At 54.5% G+C, this 27,012-nt stretch overlaps 2 protein-coding genes across 2 annotated transcripts in view; both read left to right on the top strand.

The window, feature by feature from the left end:
• The window catches only part of PRPF6 (pre-mRNA processing factor 6), a 48,419-nt gene extending 26,556 nt beyond the window's left edge, over positions 1–21,863 (top strand). Inside the window, exons 12-21 of the mRNA XM_023250933.2 lie at positions 6,303–6,425; positions 11,469–11,590; positions 13,258–13,396; positions 15,169–15,288; positions 15,846–16,022; positions 16,495–16,628; positions 17,358–17,449; positions 18,696–18,810; positions 20,831–20,957; positions 21,581–21,863. Of these exons, the coding sequence (XP_023106701.2) occupies positions 6,303–6,425; positions 11,469–11,590; positions 13,258–13,396; positions 15,169–15,288; positions 15,846–16,022; positions 16,495–16,628; positions 17,358–17,449; positions 18,696–18,810; positions 20,831–20,957; positions 21,581–21,733 (1,302 nt within the window). The 3' untranslated portion in view covers positions 21,734–21,863. The remainder of the gene's footprint in view (positions 1–6,302; positions 6,426–11,468; positions 11,591–13,257; positions 13,397–15,168; positions 15,289–15,845; positions 16,023–16,494; positions 16,629–17,357; positions 17,450–18,695; positions 18,811–20,830; positions 20,958–21,580) is intronic.
• Positions 21,864–22,020: 157 nt separating this feature from the next.
• Positions 22,021–26,557, top strand: CA3H20orf204 (chromosome A3 C20orf204 homolog). Its single transcript, XM_045053351.1, has 4 exons — positions 22,021–24,130; positions 25,575–25,835; positions 25,925–26,080; positions 26,219–26,557. Exons 1-4 carry the CDS (start codon positions 24,128–24,130, stop codon positions 26,372–26,374), a joined length of 576 nt encoding a protein of 191 aa, XP_044909286.1. The 5' UTR covers positions 22,021–24,127; the 3' UTR covers positions 26,375–26,557.
• Positions 26,558–27,012: the final 455 nt, after the last annotated feature.

Below are 27,012 nucleotides of genomic sequence, written 5' to 3'. Positions count from 1 at the left end.
TCATAGGGTAGGGGCTGGTGGATGCTAACTGAGGGTCGTCACGCTGGCAGGAAAGCAGGCATGTGTGGCTTTTCCTTAGTTTTTATAGAGTTGACACCCTGAGGACACCTGTGGGTTGGATACTCTGAAGAACTTTCTGCACATGGACACTAGTGAATAGTACCACTTTTCGAGGAGAAATAATACGATGTAAAGAGAACGGTAGGCCTGGGGCTGGTGAAGTCTCTGAAGATCTTCTGACCCGGCTTCCAGGATGGGCGACCTCTCCTGCCTTCCACTTTCACCACGTGAGCTCTGTGGGCAAGGACTCCCCGTCTCCTGGGGGCCCTGCCTGTAGTGGAGTCAGCCTGGGGCGGGGAGTGCTTCTTGACCACCATCTGCTCCCCACCAAGGGCCCTATGCAGGCGGCCCTCTTGTTTCGCCTACTGCCCTTGGCATTAGAAGGTGGGAAGGTGGCCTCAGGCCTCCCGCCTCTTCCTTCTTGTGTTCCTGCTGCCACAGGTCTGCTTATAGGTCCAGTTGTCCGCCCGGGGGCCTCACCCCTCCTGAGGAGGTGGCCTCGAGGGGTGCTGCCCTGTTCCCAGGGATCCCCTCTTGATCAGTACCTCTGCCCTGTGTGGGTGTCATGCCATGTGGCCTCTCTGTGTTTGGGCATTTTTTTTTTCTTTTTTTTTTTTTAAATCCTGGCTGCAAGGTCTCACATGTCCCTCTAAAATTCAACCGTTGAGATTCAGCCCCTTTATTTCCTTGGTGTTTTTAGCCACGTTGTTACTTTTCGATGCCTCCTTCCTTTGTGGAGACCCATGGAGACCCACGTTTCCAACTTGTGTCTTCTTCCTTCTGCCTGAAGGGCTGTAACAGTTTCTTATGTAAATTCTTCCAGTTTTTACGTGTCTGGAAACTGTATTTGATCTGTTTTTGAAAGCTGTTTTCCCTTGGTATAGAATTTAGGTTGACAATCTTGTTCCACAGTACTTTCAAGATACAACTTTACTGTCTTCCCTTGTGTGTTATTTCCCATAAGGAATTTGTCATCTTTAGCTTTGTTTCTTCACACATATTATCTTCTCTTTCTTTTTAAAACAATTAATGACTTAAGTTTTTTTTTTAATGTTTGTTTATTTTTGAGAGAGCGTGCGTGCGCACGTGAGTGGGGGAGGGGGAGGGACAGAGAGAGAGGGAGACCCAGAGTCTGAAGCAGACTCCAGGCTCTGAACTCTCCTCACAGAGCCTGATGTGAGGCTCAAACTTAGAAGCTGTGACCTAAGCTGAAGTCGGATGCTTAACCGACTGAGCCATCCAGGTGCCCCTGTTGTAGCTCTTACATTTAGATTTATGATCCATTTGAGTTCGTTTTTGGGTGTGGTGTGAGGGAAGGCTTTAACTTCATTCTCCACGTGCATGGCCAGTGGTCATCGGTGTAAGAGTTTATTTCTGAACTCAGTCCTAGTCCTTGGACTGTATGTCTTTATGCTAGCCCTGTGGTATTCGGATGGCTGTAGCTTTGTAGAAAGCTTTGAAATCAGGAAGTGACAAAGTGTCCTTTGTCGTCTACAAGATTATTTTAGGTGTGCTTGATTCTTTGTGTTTCCATATGAATTTTAGGATCAGCTTGTCAGTTCCTGCAAAAGAGAAACTTGGGGGGCGCCTGGGTGGCTCAGTCGGTTAAGCGTCTGACTTCAGCTCAGATCATGATCTCGCAGTCCGTGAGTTCGAGCCCCGTGTCGGGCTCTGTGCTGACAGCTCGGAGCCTGGAGCCTGCTTCGGACTCTGTGTCTCCCTCTCTCTCTGCCCCTCCCCTGCTCATGCTCTGTCTCTCTCTCTCTCTCTCAAAAATAAACAAAAACATTAAAAAAAATTAAAAAAAAAATAAAAGAAACTTGGACCAGCTGGGATTTTGATAGGGATGTCATGGGACCTGCAGATTGCCTTGGGGACTGTTGGCATCCTGACAGTATTAAGTCTTCTGATCCATGAACATGGGGTGTCTTTCCGTTGATTTAGGTCTTCAGCTTTTTCAGCAATGTCAGCGTACGAGTATTGCACTTTGTTTTATTCCAAATATGTTGTTATTTTTGATGCTATTGTAAGTGGAATTTTCGTGTCATTTTCAGGTGGTTCGTTATTCGTGTATGGAAATACAGTAGACTTCCGAATATGGAGCTTGTGTGACCTTGCTGAAATCATTTATTAAATTGTAATAGATTTAATGGGTTCTGTAGGGTTTTCAGTATGCTAGATCATGCCATCTGCTTGTACAATTTTACTTCTTTTTTTCCCCCCTTCTGGATACCTTTTATTTCTTGTCTAATTGCCCTGATTAGAACCTCTAGTGAAATGTTGACTAGAAGCAGGGAGAACCAACATCTTTGTCTTCCTCCTGATCTTAGGGGGAAGTATTTAGGTTTTCCTGTTGAGTGTGGTGTTAGCTCTGTAGCTCATTGGTGCCTTAGTTACATTTTAAAGAACTTTTCTTCTTTTCTTTCCATTTCGTTTTGGATAACTTGTATGGCTTTGTCCTCAAAGTTTGTTCTTCTGTAACATCTGATCTGCTGTTTATCTCATCTAGGGGATTTTCCACTTCAGATCTTGTAGTTTTCATTTCTGTGAATTTAATTTTGGTCTTTTAAAAATGTCTTTCGGGGTGCCTGGGTGGCTCAGTTGGTTGAGTGACCGACTTCGGGTCAGGTCATGATCTCGCGGTTTGTGAGTTCGAGCCCCGCATCGGGCTCTGTGCTGACAGCTCAGAGTCTGGAGCCTGCTTCGGATTCTGTGTCTCCCTCTCTCTCTGCCCCTCCCCCACTCATGCTCTGTCTCTCTCTCAAAAATAAATAAACATTAAAAAAAAATGTCTTTCACATCTGTACAACCTTTTTTTTTTTTAAGAGAGAGTGTATATACGAGTGGAGGCGGGGCAGAGAGGGAGAGAGAGAATCCCAAGCAGGCTCCACATTCAGTGCAGAGCCCAGTGCAGGGCTTGATCATGATCTGAGCTGAAAGCAAGAGTTGGACGCTCAACCAACAGAGCCACCCAGACACCCTTGTGCTGGTATTTTGGACACACAGACTCAATATAACGACTGTTTTAGTGCCCTTGTCTCCTAACTCTGATGTCTTTGTCCATTTGGGATTAATTTTGATAGATTTGTTAATCCTCTCATTACAAGTTGCATATTCTTATTTCTTTGCATGGCTGGTAATGTTCAACTTGTTGCCAGATACCGTGAATTTTCCCTTGCTGGGTGCTGGGCAGTTTTGCATTCCTGTATGTCCTCTAGGCTTTCCTGCTGGACCAGCTGGTGCTTTGGTCCTTTGGACCTTGCTTCAATGCTTTGCTAGGTTGGACCCCAGCAGTAGTGGGTTTGGGACAGTTCAGGGCTAATCCCCCTGTGGAGGTGAGACCTCTCTGTGCACTGTGCCCAGTGACCTGTGTCTTTTGGGGGTTTCCAGTCTGGCCATGGAAAGAGGCACTGTTCCTGGCCCCATGTGAGCTCTGAGGAGTGCTCTGACCATTGTGGATGGTTCTTTTCAAACACTCGTGCTTTGTTTGGTGCTCAGTGAAGACCCCCAGGTGGCTCTCTGCAGAGCACATCGCCAGGGTTGTCTCTCCACTGCACTTTTCTTCTCTTGTGCTTGATCCTGTGTACTGTATGCTGCTTCATCTTCTAGGGCTCAGCACCGCCTCCTCCAGCGTTCCCACCTGGGTCCCCCTCCCTATTCTGCGGCCTGGAAACTCTCCAGGCGGTGAGCTGGGCTAACATGGGGCTCCCCTTGACTGCTTCTGCGTCTCAGTCCTCACAGCCCTTTGTTAGCCGTGTCCAGTGTCTTGACAACGGCTGCTTCACAGGTGTTGTCTGGATTTCTCGTTGTCTCAGGAGCGGGGGCAGGGGGGTTCCGGCTCAGTCAGCAGCTTCTCTGGTTCTCTGAGGGCTTTTTGGAGGCTGACTGTGCACCTGGCAGGCCTTACCTGCTCCAGCTCTCTGCCTTCTCGGTTCTCCCTGGAGCCCCGTTTTGCACAGAGTGGAGGCGAGCGCCCTGTGCCCCCGGAAATGCCCGCGCACGTCAGTTACCATTCCTAACCCCCCTTTTGGGGCACACTGGCTTGGCCACAGTGAGTCCCGTTTCTTCTGCCAGCCTGTGTTTCCATCTTGTCAGGAAGGATTACTGCAGGAGGGGATGGTAGGTGTCCTGTCTCCTTGCTGGTTCTCAGACCAGCTTCCTGTAAACCCTCCATTAAGACACTGGCTTTGTGCAGAAAAATACACAGCACGAGCTAGAAGTTTTTAAAATTTTCCTCAAAATTTGGGGCACCTGGGTGGCTCAGTCAGTTAAGCATCAGACTCTTGATTTCAGCTCAGGTCATGATCTCACGGTTTGTGTGTTCGAGCCCCGTGTTGGGCTCTGTGCTGGCAGCTTGGAGCCTGCTTGGGGTCCTCTCTCTCCCGTCTGCCCCTCTGCCCCTCCCCTGCTCATGCTCTTTCTCTCTTTCTCTCTCAAAAATAAGTAAACATTTAAAATTAAATAAGAAATAAGCTTTCCTCAAAATTTGTGTTTTGCTGCTATTTGCTTCTATTTGAATGTGATGAAGGGATCTGAAAGCACACGAGGCTTGCCTGGTCTTTTTAAGGCTAGCACATAAAACGTGTCTTTGTGGTGTCCTGCAAAGAGTGTTATGGCTGAGGGGTTTTGCCCTCTGAGCAAAGTCACCATTTACTGAGCTCCAGACTCTGCCGAACGGGTTTTCTCCTTGCCTTCTCACTTCCTACTTCCCATTCTTTGTGGAACCCAGTCCCGGCCCTGACCCCGGGCCCCGCTGGACACCTCAGGAGCCTCTGCGACAGGCCTGGCTCCACCAGCCATGCCCTCGAACCGTGTCTGCATGTACTCACATGCTTTTCCTTTCGTCCTGCTGGTGCCACTTCCCCTCCTTTGCTGGTTCTCCTTCTCTCCTCTATTTTTTTATTTTATTTTTATTTTATTTTTTTTTTTAACGTTTTATTTATTTTTGAGACAGAGAGAGACAGAGCATGAACAGGGGAGGGTCAGCGAGAGGGAGACACAGAATCTGAAACAGGCTCCAGGCTCTGAGCTGTCAGCACAGAGCTCGACGTGGGGCCCGAACTCACGGACCGCGAGATCGTGACCTGAGCCGAAGTCGGCCGCTTAACCGACTGAGCCACCCAGGCGCCCCTCTCCTTCTCTCCTCTAAATCGCTTGGTGGTTTGGCCCTCAGCCCCTTTCTGAGACTTGTCTGTGCTTCTGTGAGGGTCTCGTCTCTCCACATTGCCAAGCAAGAATGGCACTTACAGGACAGGAACCCCCAAATGTGGACTCTGCTCTGGGTGCTCCCCACATCCTGGATTGCACCCCTGCTGCCCTGCGTCCCCCAGTGACATGGGACAGTACCAGGGCCTGATGTGTCCAGGGTGCATCTCCTGGTTTGCCCACAAAGCGTGCTAGTCCTCAGCCTTGCTCACCTCAGTATGAAGCACCACCATTTATGCCTCGTGAGTCACTGCTGACTCCTTTTTCTCATACCCCTCGTCCGGCAAGCAGTTTGAGCCTACCTTCCCATCTCTCCCTGGTCCGGGTGGCCTGCCTTGCCGTCTGTCCCTGGTCCGGGTGGCCTGTCTTGCCGTCTGTCCCTGGTCCGGGTGCACCTTGTCACCCAGTTGTGGCAGTCCTTGGCCAGACCACAGCTTCCCCCAGACATGGCAGTGTGTCCTGTTGTGTTTCCCTGCTAATGCTCCACACAGTGGTTAGGGCTGTCCTTTTAAAATGAGACTGATTATGTGACTCCTCCTCTAGTTTAAAAACCTCTGGTGCCTGCCTGCCCCACAGCAGTAAAACCCAGAGCTCTTGCTGTGGCCTGCAAGGCCCTGGGATCCAGTTAGAGTATTTCCTCCTTTTATCCATTTTGAATCCTGAGTTCTAGACTAACAGATGCAAATGTTTGTGAGCTTGTCTTGGTTCTTACTACTTTGGAAGTGTGTTCCATGCAGAGCCTCGTGTGGCCACTGAGCTGTCTCCCACAGTGCTGTGCACACAGAGCTGCCTGTGCAGTGCTTGGGAGTGCATAGATGCAGCCTTGTTAAGTCCTTAGGTATTTGTCAAGCGTTCATCTGCTGGGTGGAAAGGAGGGTTACCTCGCCGGGTGGGCTGCAGGAGGGCTCGATGGGCATCAGCGCCTTGGGTGCGCACCGACCTGCAGTGCAGGGGCTGTCCGTCCTCTTCATGTGGGCGTAGCGTGCCCCTGTCAGGCACCTGCAGCTCCGGACTATAGTTTTGTGTCCCTCTTGCAGGATGCTGAGGAGTGTGACAAGGCTGGGAGTGTGGCCACCTGCCAGGCCATCATGCGTGCTGTGATTGGCATTGGGATCGAGGAGGAAGATCGGAAGCACACCTGGATGGAAGATGCTGACAGTGTAAGTCTGGCCTACGTGGGCCTGAAGCACCTGTGGGGAACTAGCTGCAGATGTGAAAGTCTTCTTGATCTGCTGATTTTTTTGTTTTAATTTTTTTTTTTTTCAACGTTTATTTATTTTTGGGACAGAGAGAGACAGAGCATGAACGGGGGAGGGGCAGAGAGAGAGGGAGACACAGAATCGGAAACAGGCTCCGGGCTCCGAGCCATTAGCCCAGAGCCCGACGCGGGGCTCGAACTCACGGACCGCGAGATCGTGACCCGGCTGAAGTCGGACGCTTAACTGACTGCGCCACCCAGGCGCCCCGATCTGCTGACTTTTTAAAATGTATTTATTTTGAGAGAGAGCATGCGTGGGCTGGAGGGTCGGAGAGAGAGGAGAGAGAATCCCAGGCAGGCTCCATGCTGTCATCACAGAGCCCGACGTGGGGCTCGAACCCACAAACTTGCAAGATCATGACCTGAGCCAAGATCAAGATTTTCAAGAGTCAGAGCCACCCAGGGGCCCCTGATCTGCTGACTTTCTTAAACATAGTTGTAGCTGTAAGGAGTACAGGTTTCTCCTAACCCAGGTTTACCTGGAGAGCCACTCCTTGCAGACCTCCTGATCTGCAGTGCTCTGTGCTCTGTGTGGGCTGACTATGTGCTGTGGACCAGGAGCCAGCAGAGTGGGAGCCCACAGAGCTCTCTCAGCTGTTTTTTACCTCCCCACATCTACCCCCTGGGTTCTTTTATGAGTTGCACTTCAGAAGGCATTTTGTATACGAAACTTTTGCCTACTTTGAAATTATTTCCTTGGAATAGGCTTCCAGAGAAGAGAGCATGGGGGTCAAAATCAGTATGTATTTTAGGTATTCAGTGCCTTAAAGGTGGCTCTCTTTTTTTTTTTTTAGCTTATTTTGAAATAATTTTAGATTTACAGATGTTGCAAACCGTATGAAGGCTTCTTATATGCCCTTCACCCAGATTCCTCCGAATTTGACCGTTTCACCACATTTGCCTTTCCCATTCCACTCACACGTGCACACACATGCACACACATCCCTTACTGTTTCTTCTGAATAGTTGCGAGTAAATTGCAGAGGTCACGGCCCCTTTCCTCCAAGTACTGCAGCATTTCTTTAAAAGACGATGTTTTCTTACACAGTCACAACATAGCTATCAAAATGAGGAAATAATGTTGACACAGTGCCATTATGTCACTTGCAGGCCAAATTCCACCAGTTGCCTCCCTAAGCGTCCCTTTCACAGGAAGGAAAAACACAGCTGGTTCTGGTGCAGCAGCCGCCCCCGGTCCCAGCCTCCGGTCTCCGTGGCCCTGATGGTCTAGAGAGGGCTTTGGTCTGTCGTCGTTTTTCAGGAGTCTGACTTCTGGCCCCCTGATTGACTTTGTGACTTTGTGGCCCCCTGATTTGGGTCTCCATGATGCGTCCCCACATTGGGGTTAGGGTTCTGCATCTTTGTGGGATGTTGTGTCCTGGCAGGTTGTGTTGGTAGGTGCCTGTGCCCGTTCAACTCTGAGCAGCTCAAGTGGCATCCATCAGGTTTCTCCACTGGAAGGTTACTCTTTTTCTCCTTTCTAATGAATAAGTGCCTTGTGGGGAGGCACTCTGAGATGAAACATCCTGTTTCTTGCCAAACTCTGACCTACTAGTTTGCAGGCCCATTAATGATGTTTTTGTCCTGTATCAGTTACTATGGTATTTGCCAAATAGTGCTTTTCTTTCTTTCTTTCCCTTTCTTTCTTTCTTTCTTTCTTTCTTTCTTTCTTTCTTTCTTTCTTTCTTTCTTTCTTTCTCTTTCTTTTCTTTTCTTTTCTTTTCTTTTCTTTTTTTCTTTTCTTTTCTTTCTTAATGTTTATTTTTGAGAGAGAGAGTCAGAGCATGAACGGGAGAGTGGCAGAGAGACCAGGAGACAGAATTCAAAGCAGGCTCCAGGCTCTGAGGTGTCCTCACAGAGCCCAACGTGGGGCTCAAACTCACCAGCTGCGAGATCATGACCTGAGCCGAAGTCGGACACTTAACTGACTGAGCCCCCCAGGTGCCAAATAGTGCTTTTCTCAACACCGTTTCTTCTGTATTTTATTAGAGTTTATTAGTTGGAATTCTACAGTAATGACCTTTCCCTTATTCACGTGGGTATTTGTTTCTTTCTGTTAGGAGAGGCCAAGGATCCCTACTCCATTCTGGGAGATTATAGCCCCTGATGGCATCACCGGTGTGGAGCTCACATAACCTCGTGAGCGCCACATGTGCTATGACCCAGGGCACAGGTGCTGGCCATGCCATGCACTTCCAGGGGCCTGTGGCCTGCCGATGGTCTAGTGCACACCAAATATACCTTGGTTCTTTAGGCGAGTCGAGACACAGGCCAACCGTGATGGGTGTTAAAAGCTTTTCATTATGTAACATTTAAGACGCAAAGAAGTATAAAGAGTAACAAATATGCTCAGTGTCTGTATCGAAAGGAGATTCCCAAATATGCCAAAGAATCCTAGTTTCTTGTTGTCGAGCCCCTTTTTATTCTGCATATGGAGTTAAACACTTCACTTCATTTTATTTTCCTTATTGCTTTGACAGCATAGGAGGCCTGGCGAGGGGAGGAGCGGAGGGGGGATAGACCTTGCCCTATGGATGACAGATTGTGGGAGCAGAAGCCCACGAACCATTTCAGATTTTCTTTTTCTTTTTTATTGTCTCTTGCACGTGTCGTAGAACAACACGGCTGTCTTTCACAAAGCTGTGCAATTCTGGAGTAAGAGCTCAAGTCTCTGTGCTCAGAAGAGCGAAGTGTTTTTGTAATACTCCCACCCCACGGGGCCCTGCCTGGCTCACCCACACCTGAGACCCCTGGTGGGCTGTCACTTGATCCAGTGGGGCCACGGATGCCCGAAAATCTTTGTAACCGGCCTCCAGGACCTTGGTCAAAAGTCACAAAGAGTACAGACCAGTTTGTATGGGGTCTAATCCTCATTTGGCATCTTCTGTCACTTTTTCAGTCACTACTGGTCAGGACACGCCCGAGGCGGGGCCCTTCTTGGTTTCTGTGGTGCTTGAGTCAGATTGAGGCCACGTGACCAAGAAGGAACCCAGTCTGAACAAGGAGGTCGAAGCTGCATCCCTGTTTTTTTAACTCCACACCCATTTCCACATGGTGGTCTTTGTGCAACAGGAGGCTTATAGCCGTTCTCTTGGAGAATGCAGCTGTCAGTCTGGGAAGTGGCCTTGGCTGGCTCTGTGAGGTGCCTGTCTGGTTCCATCCGTGACATTTTGATGATCGTTGCTGCAAAACTTTGTTTCCGACACAGTTCCTAGTGGCTTTTCACTTACCTCAGAATACAAAACCCTTTCTTGGTATGAGAACGCTTCCTGCGTGTGCAGTGTGTTTAGGGCGGCACGTTTCTCAGGTGGTCCGCGAGCATCTGGTGTTGAGTATGGGGCGCACTGGCCTTTCCCCTGGGTCAGCCCGTTCCAGTGAGCGTCCCTGGCTCGTGACCTTCTCAAGAGATGGCTTTCACAGAGCGACTGGCTTTCTTGTGTTGCTTGATTCCAACCAGGGAATAAAGTCATTCTTTCTGTCTTTTTTTTTTTTTTCAATGCTTATTTATGTTTGAGAGCGAGAGCGAGAGAGAGAGAGAGAGAGAGAGAGAGAGACAGAGCATGAGTGGGGAAGGGGCAGAGAGAGAGGGAGACACAGATTGCAAAGCAGGGTCCAGGCTCCAAGCTGTCAGCACAGAGCCTGACGTGGGGCTCAAACCCACAAACCATGAGATCATGACCTGAGCCGAAGTCAGATGCCTAACCGACTGAGCCACCCAGGCCCCCCTAAAGTCATTCTTCAATAAGGAAAAAAAACATCCAGAGAAAGTAGCAGCAAGTGTTTATGGAAGTTCTGTTTGAGTGGATGGGTTCTTTCTTTCTCTTTTTTAAGCTGCATTTTTTTTTTTTTTTTTTTTTTTTTAAGAAGGAAAGCTAGGGCACCTGGGTGGCTCAGTCAGTTCAGCGTCTGACTTTGGCTCAGGTCATGATCTCACGATTCGTGAGTTCAAGTCCCGCGTCAGGCTCTGTGCTGACAGCTCAGAGCCTGGAGCCTGCTTCAGATTCTGTATCTCCCTCTCTCTGTGCCCCTCCCTAGCTTTCTCTCTCCCTCTCTCCCTCTCTCTGTCTGTCTCTCTCTCAAAAATAAATAAAACATTAAAAAAAAAAGAAAACTTTTTCTTCCTTCCTTCCTCTCTTTCTTTCTTTCTTTCTTTCTTTCTTTTTCTTTCTTTCTTTCTTTCTTTCTTTCTTTCTTTCTTTCTTTCAAGTTCATTTATCTTTGAGAGACAGTGCTCTCTGTCTGTGAGGGAGGGGTGGAGAGAGAGAACCCCAAGCGGGCTTCACACTGTGAGTGCGGAGCCTGAACATGGGACTCGATCTCACGAACTTGTGAGATCATGATCTGAGCCAAACTCAAGAGTCGGACGCTTAACCAACTGAGCCACCCAGGTGCCCCGTAAGCTACATTTTTTATTGTGGTAAAATACACATATCATAAGGTTTGCCATTCTTGCCACTTGGAAGCATGTGATTCCATGGCGTCTAGCACACTCACGGTGTTGTGCGGCCATCGCCACGGTCTCAGGCTCCAGGGTTTTTCTGTTCCCCGCATCAGAGCCCACACCCGTTCACAGCCATTCAGGTGGATAGATGCTTTCTTTCTCTTTGTGCTCATCTGTGTTTTACAGGTTTCTAACGAGCATGGCTTTTATAAGGGAGAACATACACTTAACCCTGAGTTCAGAGAGGAACCAACGTGTGTGGTGTGTGGTCAGCTCTCCCCTGCGGCTGGCGGCTGCTGTTCCCCTGCACCAGCTCCTGCTGTGTATGAGGGCTGGCAGACCGCCCCATGCCGGGCCCCGTGTGTTTCACTCCCCATCCTCCTGGGGTTTCGCTCTCCCGGGTCGTGTTTCCCACGGTGTGGTTCTGAGCAGACGGGCCGTCGTGCCTCCTGCTCTGAGGCCAGGGCTGGGCTGCCCACTCTCACCCTTATCTTTCTGCTCTAGTGTGTGGCCCACAATGCCCTGGAGTGTGCGCGAGCTATCTATGCCTACGCCCTGCAAGTGTTCCCCAGCAAGAAGAGTGTGTGGCTGAGAGCCGCGTACTTCGAGAAGAACCATGGCACCAGGTATGTGCTTGGGCCCCAGGTGCCTGGTGGCGCGCTCCACTCCGTGTGCCCATTGGCCTTCCGACTCCAGGTTGGGCAGAGCTGAGTTGAAACCTCCCCTCCCCATAGGTGGGCAAGGACCTAAACTTGAGATCCAGTCCTCTGCAATGAGGGACAGAATCTTCTACTGCACTTGAGACTTTGAGATCTGTCTTTATGGCTCCTTCTGTACCAGATAGGATTATCACTCTTTTATAGTTGAGAAACTGAGACGCTGAGGGCATTTGTGCAGAAGTGCCTACAGCTGCGTTGGCAGACGCCTGGTGGCCCAAGGGTGCCTGGGGCGAGGCAGGGTTCTAAAGCTCCACGTCTGTGCCAGCACTGGATTTAGCAGTGTGGGCGGTGCGGCATCTGGGCCCAGGCAGGCATGGTTTTCATTTAAGCTCTGCTGACTTTGGGTTTAGGCTAGTTTTTGTGCTCCGAGGAGGTCCTTGACAATTTTCTCTAATTGTATTCTTTAATTGAAAAAACCTTTTGGGTCTGCCTTACTGGCTGTAACTGCTGATTGAATTAGGTGTTGCAATTTCTGGTGTTCAAGGGGTGCCTCTCCAGGGTATCAGCCTCATGTTGTGCACTCTCCACCCAGGCCCTCCGCTGCTCTTTCCTGTGCTGGGGCGGGGGGACAGGCCTTGCTCATTCCAGCAGGGCTTTTGCTGGGAGCATCCAGCCCCTTTCTCTTTCCTTTCCCGGCATTGTTGAATCTCAGTCTGGTCAGGGTGTTTTCCCATGTGTGTTGCTGAGGCTTTTGTCTCCTCCCCACTCTCACCATCTGGTTTAGTGTTTTGGAGTGGACTCATCTGAGGCTGCTTTGAGATGACCGTGCTGGCTCACCCTGTACAAGTTCACCCGTGACCGTCCCAAGTCCGGAGCAGGGCCTCTCCTGCTGGGTGTGGTCTGTGGACGTGCCTCACTGGCACTGCTCCTCTTGGGCCCTGGGCGTGGGGCAGCCCCCTCCCCGGCTCTGGCACCCTTCCTGTCCGGCTGACTCGTGGCATGGAGTGGCACGAGGGGCTCAGGGTCTGGGGTCCTGGCTCTGGTGTCATCTGGGAAGCATGCTGCAGACTCTCTTGGGCTTCTCTCCACACAGAGTGAGTCCTTCGTCTTGCTGCCGAGGCCCAGAGAGCTTGTGTGCCGGGCGGTGCAACAGGGGTGGTGGCCGCCTGAGGGTTGGGGGCTTCCCACCTGATACCCAGGCTGGCGGTATTCTTGCTCGGTAGTGACCAAAAGAAGTTTCTTCCAATAAGACCATTTCTTTGGATGCCAGAGAACAGATTCTGGGTCATAATCTTTATCAGCAGATCTGTGGTTAAAGATGAAAAGAGCTCTCCTGTCACCCAGACTGTGAAGTTGTCACTCCCCTCAGGACCCATGGCTATGAAAGGGTCCCTTGAGAAGTTCCTCCATCAGGCTTAGCTATTTAACAATGCATGCTTTGTAGCACCCTCCTCGGTAGTTGATTTTAGAACCTTTATGAAGAGAAAAGATTTCCCCACACTCTCCCCATCGTAAAATTTGGTAAATCATTTATAGCACCGAACTTTGGAGCAGTAACTGTCTTTTCAGCACCCAGGCTGACGCTGTGAGCACCCTGCATGCTCTGGTGGTGACTGTGGCCCTCTGTCTTTCAGGGAGTCCTTGGAGGCACTCCTGCAGAGGGCTGTGGCCCATTGCCCCAAAGCGGAGGTGCTGTGGCTTATGGGCGCCAAGTCCAAGTGGCTGGCGGGGGATGTGCCTGCGGCAAGGAGCATCCTGGCTCTGGCCTTCCAGGTGGGTTGAGGGGTCCGCTGGGCTGCCAGGGGGCGTGTGCACTTGAACCCCCACCTCAGTGCCTGTCGAGGCCCGAGGGCTGCAGCGTGCGTGTGCCCTTGAGCCCTCCCCCTGCTCATTGACGGGAGCTGACCTGAGAGAGGAGAAGTGAGTTGGTCCTGACGCACCAGACTCGGCTGCTCTACGGACAGCTGGGGTCCTGAGGGGGCCCAAGAGTAGGAGAATGGCCAGCTGGCAGACCTACCTCTTGGTCATGGCCATTCAGTGTAACCATGGGCCAAATATTCCAGAACACAGAGCACGGGGCAAGCAGGCGACATTCCCCAGGCGAGTGGAGCAGTAGCCAGATACAGCCATTTCTCACAGGAGAGCACATGTGAGAATTGGATTGTTCCGTCCCTGTACTCTGAACACAGGATGCGCACAGAGGCCACTCGTGGGCCTCCTGGTGCTGCTGGGCCCTTAGGTGGTTGGGATTACATTCAGACAGCTACACCTAGCCAAGCTTCTCTTTGGGCTGGTGTCATGACCCGGGCAGCGTGCGGTTAGCAGTTAGCATGCTTAATGTGTTTTAACTTTCGTTCCAGCAGAGCTAACCCACGGTGTTTTTGGTTTTTGGTTTTTGGGTTTTTTTTAATGTTTATTTATTATTGAGAGACAGAGAGAGACAGAACATTAGCGTAGGAGGGGCAGAGAGAGGGGGAGACACAGGATCCAAAGCAGGCTCAGGCTCTGAGCTGTCAGCACAGAGCCCAACGTGGGGCTCAAACCCACAAACCGCGAGAGCATGACCTGAACCAAAGTCGGACACGTAACCAACTGAGCCCCCCAGGTGCCCCCCCACGGTGTTATGTTAGTTTTGGGAAGTGTGCAATACAGCAATTCAACACTTCTCATGTTATTCAGTGCTCGTAGCAGCCATGTTTATAAACTGTTGAGTGCTGTGTAAACATCAGTGTGTTGTTGTAACCCTGACTAGCGTAATTAAGTTTGTCCTTCCCTGAGTAAATGCCACGAGAGGAGCCTGGCTGGTATCTGGCCTTTTGCTTTTTCCTGTCCGTTGGAGGACAGTCACATGTTCAGGACGCTCCTTCTGTCTGAGCCATCACAGCATTCTCCCGCCATCTGCCTGGGCACCGCTGCCAGTCCCCAGCACCACCCTCCAGGTGCCCTCTCCTTTCCCTGCTGGTCACTCTCGGGCTGTTGATGAGGTCTGTGATGAGCCAGGCGAGTGTGCTTTCAGAAGGCCGCGAGCGTAGCACCCGTGTGTCTGCTGGATTCTGGCTGGTACGTGGCCCAGTCCTAGCCCTTGGGAGCCTTCCACGCCATCAGTGATGCCCTGGGCATCATTCTTTCCTGCTCACACAGACACACCGAGATGGCCAGTCCCTTGTCACCAGGCTTGGGAACAGGGTTGGGTATGGCAGATCCACATGGTTAGAACCTGAGCGAGCCGTTCCGGCTTTGAGAGGCCACTCAGGGAAGCCTGCAACCAGGGGGTGAGCCGGTGCCCCTGGCTGCAGCTCAGGGTGGGTCCTGGAGAAGACGGCTCTCCAGCTGCTGGTGGTGTTGCCTGAGTGCCTAGAAAATGGGCTGGCTTGTTTTCAGGTGGGTCAGCACTCTTGGGCCGGACCCTGCTCTGTCATCTGTTAGCCCTGGAATCAGACTGCCCTGCAGCAGAGTGAGGCCCGGCCTGGTGCCCAGGCTAGCTGCTCTTGATTAAGTATAATCTAGCCCTGGCCACTTTGTTCTGATCCCATCTCTCCCTCCAGGCCAACCCCAACAGCGAGGAGATCTGGCTGGCCGCTGTGAAGCTGGAATCCGAGAACAATGAGTATGAGCGTGCCCGGCGGCTACTGGCCAAGGCGCGGAGCAGCGCACCCACCGCCCGGGTGAGCAGGGCGTTGGGGCCATACTGGGTCCCTGGGGCCTGTGGTGTCCGGAAGGTGCGAGGTGCCACCTAAAGCTGTGGTACTCTTGGCTTATTGGTTCATACTTGACTGTGAGGTGTATTTGTGTTTTTGACGTTTATTTATTTTTGAGAGAGACGGAGACAGAACGCGAGTGGGTTGGGACAGAGAGGGAGGCACAGAATCGGAAGCAGGCTCCAGGCTCCGAGCTGTCAGCACAGAGCCCAACACGGGGCTCGAACCCACGAGCTGTGAGATCATGACCTGAGTCAAAGTCGGATGCTCAACCAACTGAGCCACCCAGGCGCCCCGTATTTGTGGTTTTCGACGCCCACCTTGTTCCAAAGGATGTGAAACAGCTTACAGGGGTCCATAAAACACAGCAGGATGAGTGGCATTTAAGGGGAGCTGTAGTGTAAAGCGTGTATTGTGAAGGTGCCGTCCTTCCAGGGCACAGTGCTAGACGTCGCCGTGCCGTCCAGACAGGTGGCCAGGGCGGGAGCAGGGGCTGCTTAACAGCGTGTCTGGTTGTCTTGCAGGTGTTCATGAAGTCTGTGAAGCTGGAGTGGGTGCTGGGGAACATTGCGGCTGCCCAGGAGCTGTGTGAGGAGGCCCTGAAGCACTATGAGGACTTCCCTAAGCTGTGGATGATGAAGGGGCAGATCGAGGAGCAGGAGGAGTTGGTGGAGAAGGCTCGGGAAGCCTACAGCCAGGGGGTGAGCTGGTGCCCCTGGCTGCAGCTACGAGCTGACTCTTGTAGACTGGACGCCTGGCCTCAGGGTGTCATTACGCCTCGCCTTGCTCAGGAATTGGAGGCCCAGCGGGCAGTGATTCACTTGGGCCCCAGCTGGTAGCGTGGTAGCAGGGCCAGACCCTGGTCCCCTCACTCAGACCCGTGTTTTTCCTTCCACAGAGCTGTGTGCCCCATATTCAGTCAAGTGCGGGTTATAGCACAGTTAACGTACAGGCTGCCGTGTGTGTGCCCCACACGCATGCATGTGTGCACAGCCACATAGTAAACATACGCTTGTACACAGCACTGCCGTGCACGTGAAACCCCACACCCAGACCTGAAATGGGCAGGTGGCTGTGGACATAGGCATCCCTGACTCCCGGCCCAGGAGCCTGCCACAGCTGTCACAGCCCCTCCCTGACACCAGCCAATCCCTCTCTTCTTTGTTGCTGCAGTTGAAAAAATGTCCCCACTCCACCCCTCTATGGCTTTTGCTTTCTCGGCTGGAGGAGAAGGTTGGGCAGCTGACCCGCGCTCGGGCCATTTTGGAGAAGTCTCGCCTGAAGAACCCAAAGAACCCCGGCCTGTGGTGAGTCCCGGCGAGCCGGGCTCGCCCCTCAGAGGGGCTCTGCTCCCTCAGTCGCTCGTGCAGACTCATTTGTGCAGCGTTTCCAGCTCAGGCTCCGTGAGAAGGGTGGCAGGTGCTGGCTGGGAGGAAGCACAGTCCCTGTCTTGGGAGGGTCCAGCTCGGATGGGCTCCATTTACAAACAGGCCTGCACATAGTGGGGTGCAGTTTCATTCGTGCTCTAGTAGAAGGCGCCCAGGGGAGCCAGGAGCTAACGATGGGGGATCAGGGATGGATGAGGCCGAGGAAGTGCATCCCACAGCGGTGGTGGCATCTGGACAGGGCTTTAAGGGTGAACAGGAAGTTGTCAGGCGAGGATGGCATTCTGTCTGTAGGAAACAGCGTCGCAGGGCTGCAGTGTAGCTGTTGCCAAAGGAGACCCCAGAGAGTTGGGCAGGTCCTGGATGCCGCTGCTGTGGTGCCCAGCCATCCTGGGAGCACCAGCATGCCCTCGCCCTCCATGTCTGCTTGTGCCTACGTGATGTCAGGGTCCAGGCCTCGGCTAGGGTGGCTGCTGGCAGGCCTGATGGCGGGGTGGGCACGAGTGCCTTGCGTCTCTGGTGGACGAGCTCTGCTTGGCAGGGCAGGTGGCTCTGGCCACGGTGGCTTCCCAGGAGCTTCGAGAACTGTTAGGCTTGCCAGTGGGCTTCAGTGGACGGGGTCTGACTTGTCCTTTGGGCCTCTCTCCTCAGGTTGGAGTCTGTCAGGCTGGAGTACCGCGCAGGGCTGAAGAACATCGCCAACACGCTCATGGCCAAGGCGCTCCAGGAGTGCCCCAACTCCGGTAAGGGACTTCCCGGCTTCCCAGACTTGCCAGGCAGCAGCAGTTCCTGGGGGAGTGGGTCTCGGGGTTCAGACACCCTATTAAAGTGTTTTGTTTGTCGGAGTTTCAGCTGCACCTGATCTTTCAGACATTTGAACTAAATCCCCAGTCCCAGTTGTTGTGGGTTTGACTTCGTGTTCTGGTTCACTACCATTACTTTTTCTTCTGAAACTTAACTTCTGTTATCTTACTTTGCATTTATTTTTTTTTTAATTTTTTTTTTCAACGTTTATTTATTTTTGGGACAGAGAGAGACAGAACATGAACGGGGGAGGGGCAGAGAGAGAGGGAGACACAGAATCGGAAACAGGCTCCAGGCTCTGAGCCATCAGCCCAGAGCCCGACACGGGGCTCGAACTCACGGACCGCGAGATCGCGACCTGGCTGAAGTCGGATGCTTAACCGACTGCGCCACCCAGGCGCCCCACTTTGCATTTAAACATACATGCACTGTGAACAGATTTGGGGTAAAAAAATATATATATATTAAAACTCACCTTTAAGTCACTTTTGACTTATTTGTATTGTCATAACTTGTGTTCCTGCACAAAACCCAAGTCCTGTGTGTTTAGTGTTGTCCCTTGTTTTATTTTGAGAGACAGAGAGAGAGAGAGAGAGAGAGAGAGAGAGGGCAAGTGGGGGAGAGGCAGAGAGCAAGAGGGAGAGAGAGAGAATCTCAGGCAGGCTCCACTGTCATTGCAGAGCCCGACGTAGGGCTCGAACCCACAAACCGTGAGATCACGACCTGAGCTGAAATCAAGAGTCGGACGCTTAACCGACTGAGCTGCCCGGGCGCCCCGGGACTTGTTTTAAAGTTGAAAGTGCCTGTGTAGATATATACCAGAAATCTACGACGCATCTATTGGTCAATTTGAATCTTTGTTAGTATTTCTGATTTTTTTGTTGTAATCGTTAGATATGAAATTATGGAGTCAGTGGGAGTGAACCTTGAAGGTTTTGGGTACTGCCTACCTAGTCATTGCCAGAACTTTGTCTGGCCTGTGCCATCAGAGCTGCTGTGGGGCAGGTGGTCAGTGCAGCCTTTGCGGCTCTCCCCCAGACATGTGGGAGGCCGTAGCCGTGGTCTGAGGACACCCCGGGTTAGAATGTTGGCAGGCCCATCTCGGGGCAGCCTATGCACGGATGGGCCGTGTCTGAAAGCAGAGGTGGGGGTCTGAGTTGTGGCATCCTTGTGTCTGAATTTTAGGTGTCCTGTGGTCTGAAGCCATTTTTCTTGAGGCAAGGCCCCAGAGGAAGACCAAGAGTGTCGACGCCCTGAAGAAGTGTGAGCACGACCCCCACGTGCTCCTGGCTGTGGCCAAGTGAGTGAGGGGCCCTTGTGGGGTTGCTGACCCTTCGGGACCTGATGGGATCTCTTAGGGTCCTTGGCCACCAGCATTCCACAATGAAGCACTTCTGCTTTGACCCAAGGCAGGCACATCTCCAGGCAGAGGCCATGCGGATAGGTGCTGTCCCAATGGTCTGCGCTGCCCCTGACCCACAGATAGGCTGCTTCCTCTGAGCCCTGCCCTCCTTCCCTCTGTCCTGGGCTCCTTCTGACGGGACTGCTCTCAGTCTGGGCACTTCTTGGTTTACACGTACATGTGTCCTACATCGAAAGACAGAGACAAACTTGGTGACCTTGGTCCACGTGGAATTTAGTAAGCAAGACTCCTTTGGCTCAAAGGGCTATAAGCAAGGAAATTATCTTTCTCGTGTTATCGTGAGAAAGCAGACACTTTCACCTTGGTGACCTTGGGGACGATCCAGGGTCCATCAGTCAGGCCCAATCAGTGTGCCTGCAGGTGTGGAGATGGCCATGCCAGAGACCATCTTTCCTTTGGGTTGCATGGTCTCAAGGGCAACAGGAGGTCAGCGAGTGACCTCACACCATCAGCTCATACGTTGGGTGCTGGGTCAGAGGCTCCCTGGGGTGGCCTGCGGTGTGGGAGGTATGGGAGGGAGTTTGGGGCCTCAGCAAGATTAAGCGAGGTTACGGCTGACGCGTGGGGGGCCTGTGAGCAGGGTGGGGGCTGCGTGTGCTCAGAGGAGGCCGGGAGATGACTGCGTTTGCAGTGGGGGGCATCAGAAGGAGCCTTGGCTGGGTTCCCGGGACTGCTGCTCAGGCCTCCCCTTGCGGAGGTGGCATATGTGCCCAGGAACCCCTGCGTGCTGTTGCTGCCCAAGCGGGAGTCTGGCCCATCCCGAGGCATGCGCAGGTGGTGTCGGCCCCACTTCCTCAGGTCCTCCCGGGCACCTCCCCTCCAGCTGCTTTGAGGCTGAGGACGCTGCACGTGGAGGCTTCCCTCCGGCTCCTGAGGCCCGGCTTGGGCCCGCCCGGGGCCCCCTTCTGCCCTGGGCTTCCGCCTCCCAGAAGGGCTGCGCTGTTTGATGCTCTGATAGGGCAGCCGTAAAACCTCATAAAAGGCTTTGCTAAAGCAAATAAGTCACTCCTTGCTGTTCCCAGGTTGGTGTCCTGTGAACCTGCTATCTGAGTTTGTGCTCTTTAAGTCATAGTTTATCTAACACCCAGCAATTAAGAATACCACAGGGCTTAAAAAACAATCAAGCTATCAGAGCATGAAATTACTCCGTTTTGTAACTGAGACCAGCCCACACAGCCGCCCTGAATGGCGTGTCAGTGGTGTGGCGGTCTGCTTTTGTGCCTGTGGCCACAGAGGACACCGGGACTGGGCGGATGGTGGAAGCCACTCAGGGTCTCAGCTGTCAAAGAGTGCTGCCCCAGTGTCCTTCCCCCCTCTTGCCTTCCGCCTTCCCTGGCGTGTGGGGGAGGGTGCTCACAGGTCCTTCAGTGGGTTTCTGGTGTCCTCGCTTGAAGCTTCCAGCGTGGGCCTGGTTTGCAGGTGTCTGCGTTTGCTGTGGGCCCGAGTTCTGGTGCTGAGCCGAGGCCCAGCTTGTCCGTGCTGGCTGGGTCCCTGCCAGGGACTGCATCGTGGGGCAGATGCTCCAGAAGGAATCTATTGAGGAGCTGACTTCACTGAACTTTCCCTAATCAAAGTCTTAACTTTTTGTAAGGTTTCCTTTCATCTTCTTGTATCTTACCCAGAGGAAACTAATAACTTAAAGGAGTTTGAAATTCTTGCTCTGTGTGGACTTTTTTAAGAAACAGTCTGATTAGACTCCTGAAGGACAGTTGCAGGTTAGTGGTGGGAGCGATACCCAGGTAGCCAGGCCCCATTCCTCAGCTCTCCTGTTGGGAGCTCAGGGGCTCGCCAGGGAGAGGATCGACCTGATGTTGCCAGAACTGGCTCCCCACCACCCCTCAGGCACCATCAGACGTGGCCACTTACGCTGGGTCCCTGAACTTATGCTTGCGGACAGGCTGTTCTGGAGTGAGCGGAAGATCACCAAGGCCAGGGAGTGGTTCCACCGCACGGTGAAGATCGACTCGGACCTGGGGGACGCCTGGGCGTTCTTCTACAAGTTTGAGCTGCAGCATGGCACAGAGGTGAGGTGCTGCTGCGGCTGCCTGCTGCTCTCCACCCCCACCTCTGGGCAAAGAGTGGGTGGAGGGGAGAGGCACAGGGGTCCCTCCTGACGGTATTTGCTTCTGCGTCTGCTTTCTCATTACAGCCTTTAGCCTCTTAACCTGAAATGTAGATGTTTGGGTGATTTTAAGTGGTCTATTAGCATCTCTGATGAGTTGGTTGGTGACTGGGGCGTTGGGTCACAGTAGAAATGGGGATGGGATTCAAGCCCTGATGATTGTCATGCCTGGGCGAGTTCTGTCCTACTGGACATGAGCCTGGGGGGGCCTGGGCAGCAGCATCCCCCCCCCACCCTCCACAATGCCTAGTGTTGTCACAGCTGTCCTGGAGTCCCCATGGGAAGTGGAAGCCGTGCCCATGGGGTCTGGGAAGCTGCTTGGGGTACTTGTGTGAGGCACACACTTGGTCTCGACTGGGCTCAGCACCTGCGTGCCATCAGCGCTGCAGCGGGGCACCTCAGACACCACTTGTGCCCCCCTGCCCTCCAGGTCCAGGGCCGTGGGGCCGGGCGAGCGTGGTGGGGCGCGTGTGAGGGGCAGCCTGGGAGGAGCCCCGTCTCAAGTGCCCTGTGGTCCTTGCCCAGGAGCAGCGGGAGGAGGTGAGGAGGCGCTGTGAGAACGCGGAGCCACGGCACGGGGAGCTGTGGTGTGCTGTGTCCAAGGACATCGCCAACTGGCAGAGGAAGATTGGGGAGATCCTAGTGCTGGTGGCAGCCCACATCAAGAACACCTTCTGATCCTCCGGTGCCTGTAGGGGGCAGCCCTCAGGACAGCGCGTAGAGGAGCGTGTGGTAGTGACAAGGGGGTGGAAGGGGCCCTGAGCCACCCATCCTGCTCTTTAATTAAAGGTTTTCCAGATAGCCTGTTGGGGTTGGTGACCTGCTGGTTTTGTCTGCGCCATTCTCCCCTGCCTTCCCGTAGGTGCTTTGGCTGCCCCCGTGTGCTCTCAGGCGGCGTCCTGGGCTCACTAGGGCTCTTGGAGACAGCCTGAACCCTGCAGGGGAAGCCGTGGGACCCCCTGAGATTCTGTGGGAAGGGAGGGGCGGTGCACGTTCTGGGAACAGCTGGGGCTCCCCCGGGCATCTCCCAGGTCTGCCTGCCCGGGTAAGTGACCGTCCTGCGTGAGTGCAGACAGCGGGCCCAACTTCCTAAAGTGGCTCCCAAGTGTGTTGCTAGGGGCTCACGGGAAGGCCCCTCGGGTGTGTGTCGGAAAGAAATGTTACCGGTAAGAGCTTTTCTCATATTTGCTCATGGCATTATTTTTATAATCAATAATGTATAATCAATTTTGTTCTAAAACACCTGTAAGTCCTCATCTCTGAATTGAAAAATGCATAACCTGGGAGACTTAGCATATTTGCCCTGTTTATGCTGTGTGAGGGTAAAGGACTTCCTCATACTTTGGACCCCTGTGTGTGTGTTCAACTGGAAACCAGCAGATTCTCTTCGGAGGGGTGTGTCAGCCATGGCTGCAGACATCTGGCCAGAGGTCGTGGGTTGTCCAGAGGCTGTGGGCCAAGGAGAGGAGATGCTCCTTGTTACGTATGGTGACGAGGGGAGTAGCTGGCAGCCGTTCCCACACGCTCATGTTAGAGAAGATTCCAGACAGGCTGCTTGGTGCCTCTTGGTTCCTGGTGACACCGATGAGGAGACTGTTGTGGGGATCAGTCGCTGACCCACGGCTCAGCCCCCTCAAGGCAGCCAAGGTTGGGGAACACATGCCTCGATGTCAGCACCTGAGGCACGGGCAGCTGTGCCTAGAGAGTCAGGCCCTGCCGGGTCCGCCTCTGGTGTTCCGGGAGCCACAAGGACACTGCCGTCCCAGAGCAGGGGAGGGACCACCCCCGTGGCCTGGATCCTACTCCCAGACTGTGAATCTGGAAATGCTGCTTCTGCCTCTCACTTGAGGTGGGCCAGGCCTGAGGAGCAGAGCAGGGAGGTTCACAGGGTCTTTGGGGTTTCCTTCTGTCTCATGGAGGAGGCGGGAGGGATCCGGCCCGGTACATTTATCACATCGAAGAGATACTCCTGGAGTTTTAGGAGGCTGAAAGCCAGCCTATTCCTGTACAGACCTAGAAACCGAGGCCCAGGGAGGAACGGTGACTTGGCTGTAGTCACAGGGGCTGCTGGCAGCCTTCTGTGCTCTGAGTTGGATGTGGCTTCTCCTGGACACATTTCTGAACTCAGTGTCGGGTGCGGCCTTCTGCAGAGCCCTTGGAATGTTCCAGAGCACCTGGATCATCCAGTGTGGATATCTCCTCCTTTGCGTGGGGGTTGTTTGCTTTGAGGTGGTTAAACGACTTTTCTCCCTGGGACAGATGTACCTCAGCTTGTCTCCAGCTGGGATTTCTTGAGCTCCAGCTCAAGGCAAGTCGGGTTCTGCACACTGCCCTTGTTCTGAGGTGGTGCTTGCAGGGTTGAGAGCCTGTTTGGGCGAGTGGCCGTGACCTCCCCCAGCAAAAGACCCCCTCGGCCCAGGAGGGATGAGCAGTAGGAGAAGCCTGGGAAGCCCCTCACCAGGACCAGCTGGGGCAGGGCCCCCCCCCCCCCAGGACATCAGGGTGTGGGGGCTGGTGGCTGTGGCGAGTTAGGTCCAGCTCACCTGGTTCTGCCGGCAGCTGGGTTCCTGGGAGAGGCAGCACCTGCTGACTGCTGAGGAAGGCCCCAGTGGAGGGTGCAGACAGGCCCCTGGCCTCTTCTGGCTCCCCTACCCCGGCGGGCCCAGCATTGCTCGCTGGACACCCCACCCCACCCGCCCCTCGACAGTACAGACCTTCTTGGGCCAATGGCTCAATCCAAGACCCGCTGGATGGGAAGAGAGCCCGCAGCTGCCGGGCTCCAGGGTCAGGTTAATTGAAGAAGCAATTGGATAGGAGGTGGGGAGAGGGAGGGGGTAGGGCTGGGGTTGTGGGGCCTCCCTCCCGCTCCCTCCCTCCTCTGCTCAGAGGAGCCAACTTCAAAAGCCTTGTCTGCCTGCCGCCAGCCTTCCCTGCTGTGTCCTGTCCTGGGAAGCCTGTTGGCCAGGCTTGGAGCAGGACTTGGAGTGGCAGCCGCACTCCCTACCTGAGGACCCAGGATCATGTGCAAGGCCCACTGGCAGGAGTGAGGGAGGGCCTCACCCTCAGAGGCCCATGGTGAGCAGTGTGGGGCCAGTGGGGAGGGGGCTCACTCTGGTCGAGGGTTTGGGACCGAGCATAGTCCAGGGGAGGCTGCTTGAGCGTCTGTCCCCTACTGGGAAACCTCCCTTGGTTCCTGTCACCTTGGCCTGGAGGGCCTGGCAGGCCTGGCCCTGGGTGCTCTTGCCTGTCCTTCCGGCAGTGGGGGGGGGGGGGGGGGGGGGAAGGGTGGGGGTCTGCCCGGCGGTACCAGGGCTGCTCGGTTCTCACTGGCTGGGGTGGGGGACAGGCAGGCCTTCCTAGAGCTGGGCAGCCAATCTCCCCCATGTGGACGGCTCTCCACACCCACAGCTCTTGTTCTTGCTGTGACCTCTGACCCCACCCCCAGCATGCCTGGGGGCAGATTTGAGGAGGGGCCACAGCTAAAGGCACCCACTCCTCCTGCCAGCGCTGCACCCCAGGTCCCCAGCTCGGTCAGGCTCCCCTCCCAGGGCTGGGAAGCCGAGTCGAGTCCTGCGTCTCGCTGGGTTCACATGATTAATTTTCTAGTCGCTGTTTGGGAACTAGCCGGTCTTTCTCTTTGATGTTTGGGCTTCTAGGGGGAGGGTGGTGGTGGGTTTCTCCCCAAGCCAGCCCCTTCTGGAGGGGGAGGCTCGTGAAAGGGATGCCTGGTGGGGCACAGTGTGGCCCCTTTCTCCCTTGCCTCTGGGGGATTCCCCAAGACTTCCTCCCCTCCTCAGAGGGGTGTGGCCTTGAGCTCTGAGCCCTCACCCCTGTCCTGGTTGGGCTGGAGGTACAAGGGCACCCCATTTCCCACGGCTGTGGGGGTGGGTTAGTTCTGCCCCTGCTCTGGGGACCCAGAGGTGAGCAACGTTCTGGGGATCAGGGGGTGCTCATCAGGAGGAGAGAGCCTGGCTGTCTGGTGGGGACTGATGTCTGGGAGGTGTGGGGTTGAGTTAGGGGATAGCCAGGGGTGTAGCCATACCGGCAGGTAGTGTTTCCCGCTGGACCCCTAGACCTAGGGGTCAGCCCTGCCCTCCAGTCTTGTGAGCCCCTAGTTCCCATGCACACAGAGCACAGAGTTCCTGCTCTGGAGCCCTCTGTCTCCTTCTTGGCCCCTCAGGGCTCAGTGGGCCTGCCTTCCCAGCCCGCCTCCCCCCACCCTCACCCTCACCCCTGGCCATCCTCCAGCCCGCCAATCTATGCATCAAGCATTGAGCTGTCTGGTTCGCAGGCCTACTATCTATCCTTCCCTCAGACTTGAAACAGGAAGGGGTTTGTCCTGCTAGACCCATGCTTGGGCGATGAATGGCACAGTGACCTTTCATTTTCTACTGTAGTTCAGAGAGTCCCTGGTGGCTGTGGTAGGGGGCCGTCCAAAGCAAATTGCCTGAGGGGTTGCTGTAGGGAAGGTCTCCTCTGCCCGCCTGGGCACCCCACCCTGACCCCGCGTCCCTTCCAGGTGCCTCCCAAGCCTGCACTCTGGGCGCTCCTGCTGGCTCTGCTGGGGCTCGCACCGGGTCAGGCAGGGCTCCGCACCTGCAGCATCCCTGACGTGCTCCGCCACTACCGTGTGGTCATCTTTGAGGACCTGCAGGCTGCTGTGAGGCAGGTCGGGCCAGGCTCCCGACACCTCCATTTCATCCAGAAAAACCTGACTGGAGCTGCAGTCCTCGGATGGCGGGATCGGGATCGGGTGGGAGCTTCCTGCGGTGCCCAGAAGGTATGGGGGGAGACTCACGCTGTTCCCCTCCGGGGCCTCCCCGTTGAGCTCCTCTCCTCAGCCCCCAATTTCCTCCCTTCCTTTCCCAGGAGCACGATATCCTGCTGTCCATTGCGTCCCTGGGTCGGACCCTGCGCAGGGTGGTGGCCCGGGGCCACCGCCGCGGGGCACTGGAGAAAGCCGCGTGGACTGTAGCCCTGCGCACCGAAGCAGTGATGCGGCGCCACTGCTGGATGATGCGCCAGGTGTGTGGGGCCAGACCCGGGTCCCTCCCCTTCCACAGGTCCCCTGAGCCTCCCACCGTCCCGCGGTGTCCCCATCTGGGAGGGGGAGGGGAGGGCGCAGAGACCGTGGTCACTCGCTGACCTTTCTGCCCCTGACAGCGGAGGAGGAGCCGGTGGCCCAAGAGGCACCCTCCTCGGAGTCGCCGCAGCCGCAGCCACAGCCGGAGGCGGCTCCTCCTGCGTGTCCTGGACACCGTCGCCACCTGCTGGGAGAAGCTCTTCGCGCTGCGTGCAGCAGCCTCCGAGGACTCCTAGCGCGTCCTGCGCAGGCGGGAGAAGAGCCATCGGGGCCGCGGGGCCTGGGAACGAGCTTCATTTGGTGACAACTGCCTCCTCTCCCTCTTGTTGGCTTACTCCTGGGCCCAGGCCCCTCCTTGTCACGGCCCTGGACGTGCTCCAGGCACCTAGCCAGGACTCAATAAACTGCTGGTGCTTCGGTCTGGTCTTCTCTTCGCCTGCTGGGGTGGGGCCCACCACCCCTGGATCTGGGCCTGGGCCAGGAGCGGGCGCTGGGGGCAACAGGCCGCTTGGTAGGGGAACCAGGACTACCCGCCACACCTGGACGAGGCCGGCCCCCACCCCACCCCACCCCCTTCCAGCTGCGCTCCCAGCCTCAGGCAGCAGGGGGCGAGTGGGGACGCTGGATGGGACTCCCCTAGGCTTGGGGGGGTGGATGGGGAGGGGCTCTGCCGGGCCCTGAAATGTCCGGTTTCCGTCCTGCTCCTCTCTGGAATGGGGGAAGGGGTGGAAATGGAGGGGAAGGGAAGGCTGAGCTTTGTGAACTCAGAGCAAAACAACCGGATAAAGGAAACGGGCCTGAAGGGAAGCCAGAGTCGCTGGCCCTGGCTGCAAGTGGGGCCAGGCCATTTCCTGCGGCCCTGGGAGGGGTGGCC

Source organism: Felis catus, chromosome A3 (genome assembly GCF_018350175.1).
Source record: "Felis catus isolate Fca126 chromosome A3, F.catus_Fca126_mat1.0, whole genome shotgun sequence".
NCBI lineage: Eukaryota > Metazoa > Chordata > Mammalia > Carnivora > Felidae > Felis > Felis catus.
Note: the sequence above shows the minus strand (reverse complement) of the source record. Positions and strands in the feature narration are given on the sequence as shown.

Excerpts from the sequence above, each read along its gene's own strand:
- CA3H20orf204 (XM_045053351.1), top strand. Across the intron at positions 25,836-25,924 it reads CTTCCTGCGGTGCCCAGAAG|GAGCACGATATCCTGCTGTC; the intron begins GTATGGGGGGAG and ends TTCCTTTCCCAG. Across the intron at positions 26,081-26,218 it reads ACTGCTGGATGATGCGCCAG|CGGAGGAGGAGCCGGTGGCC; the intron begins GTGTGTGGGGCC and ends TGCCCCTGACAG.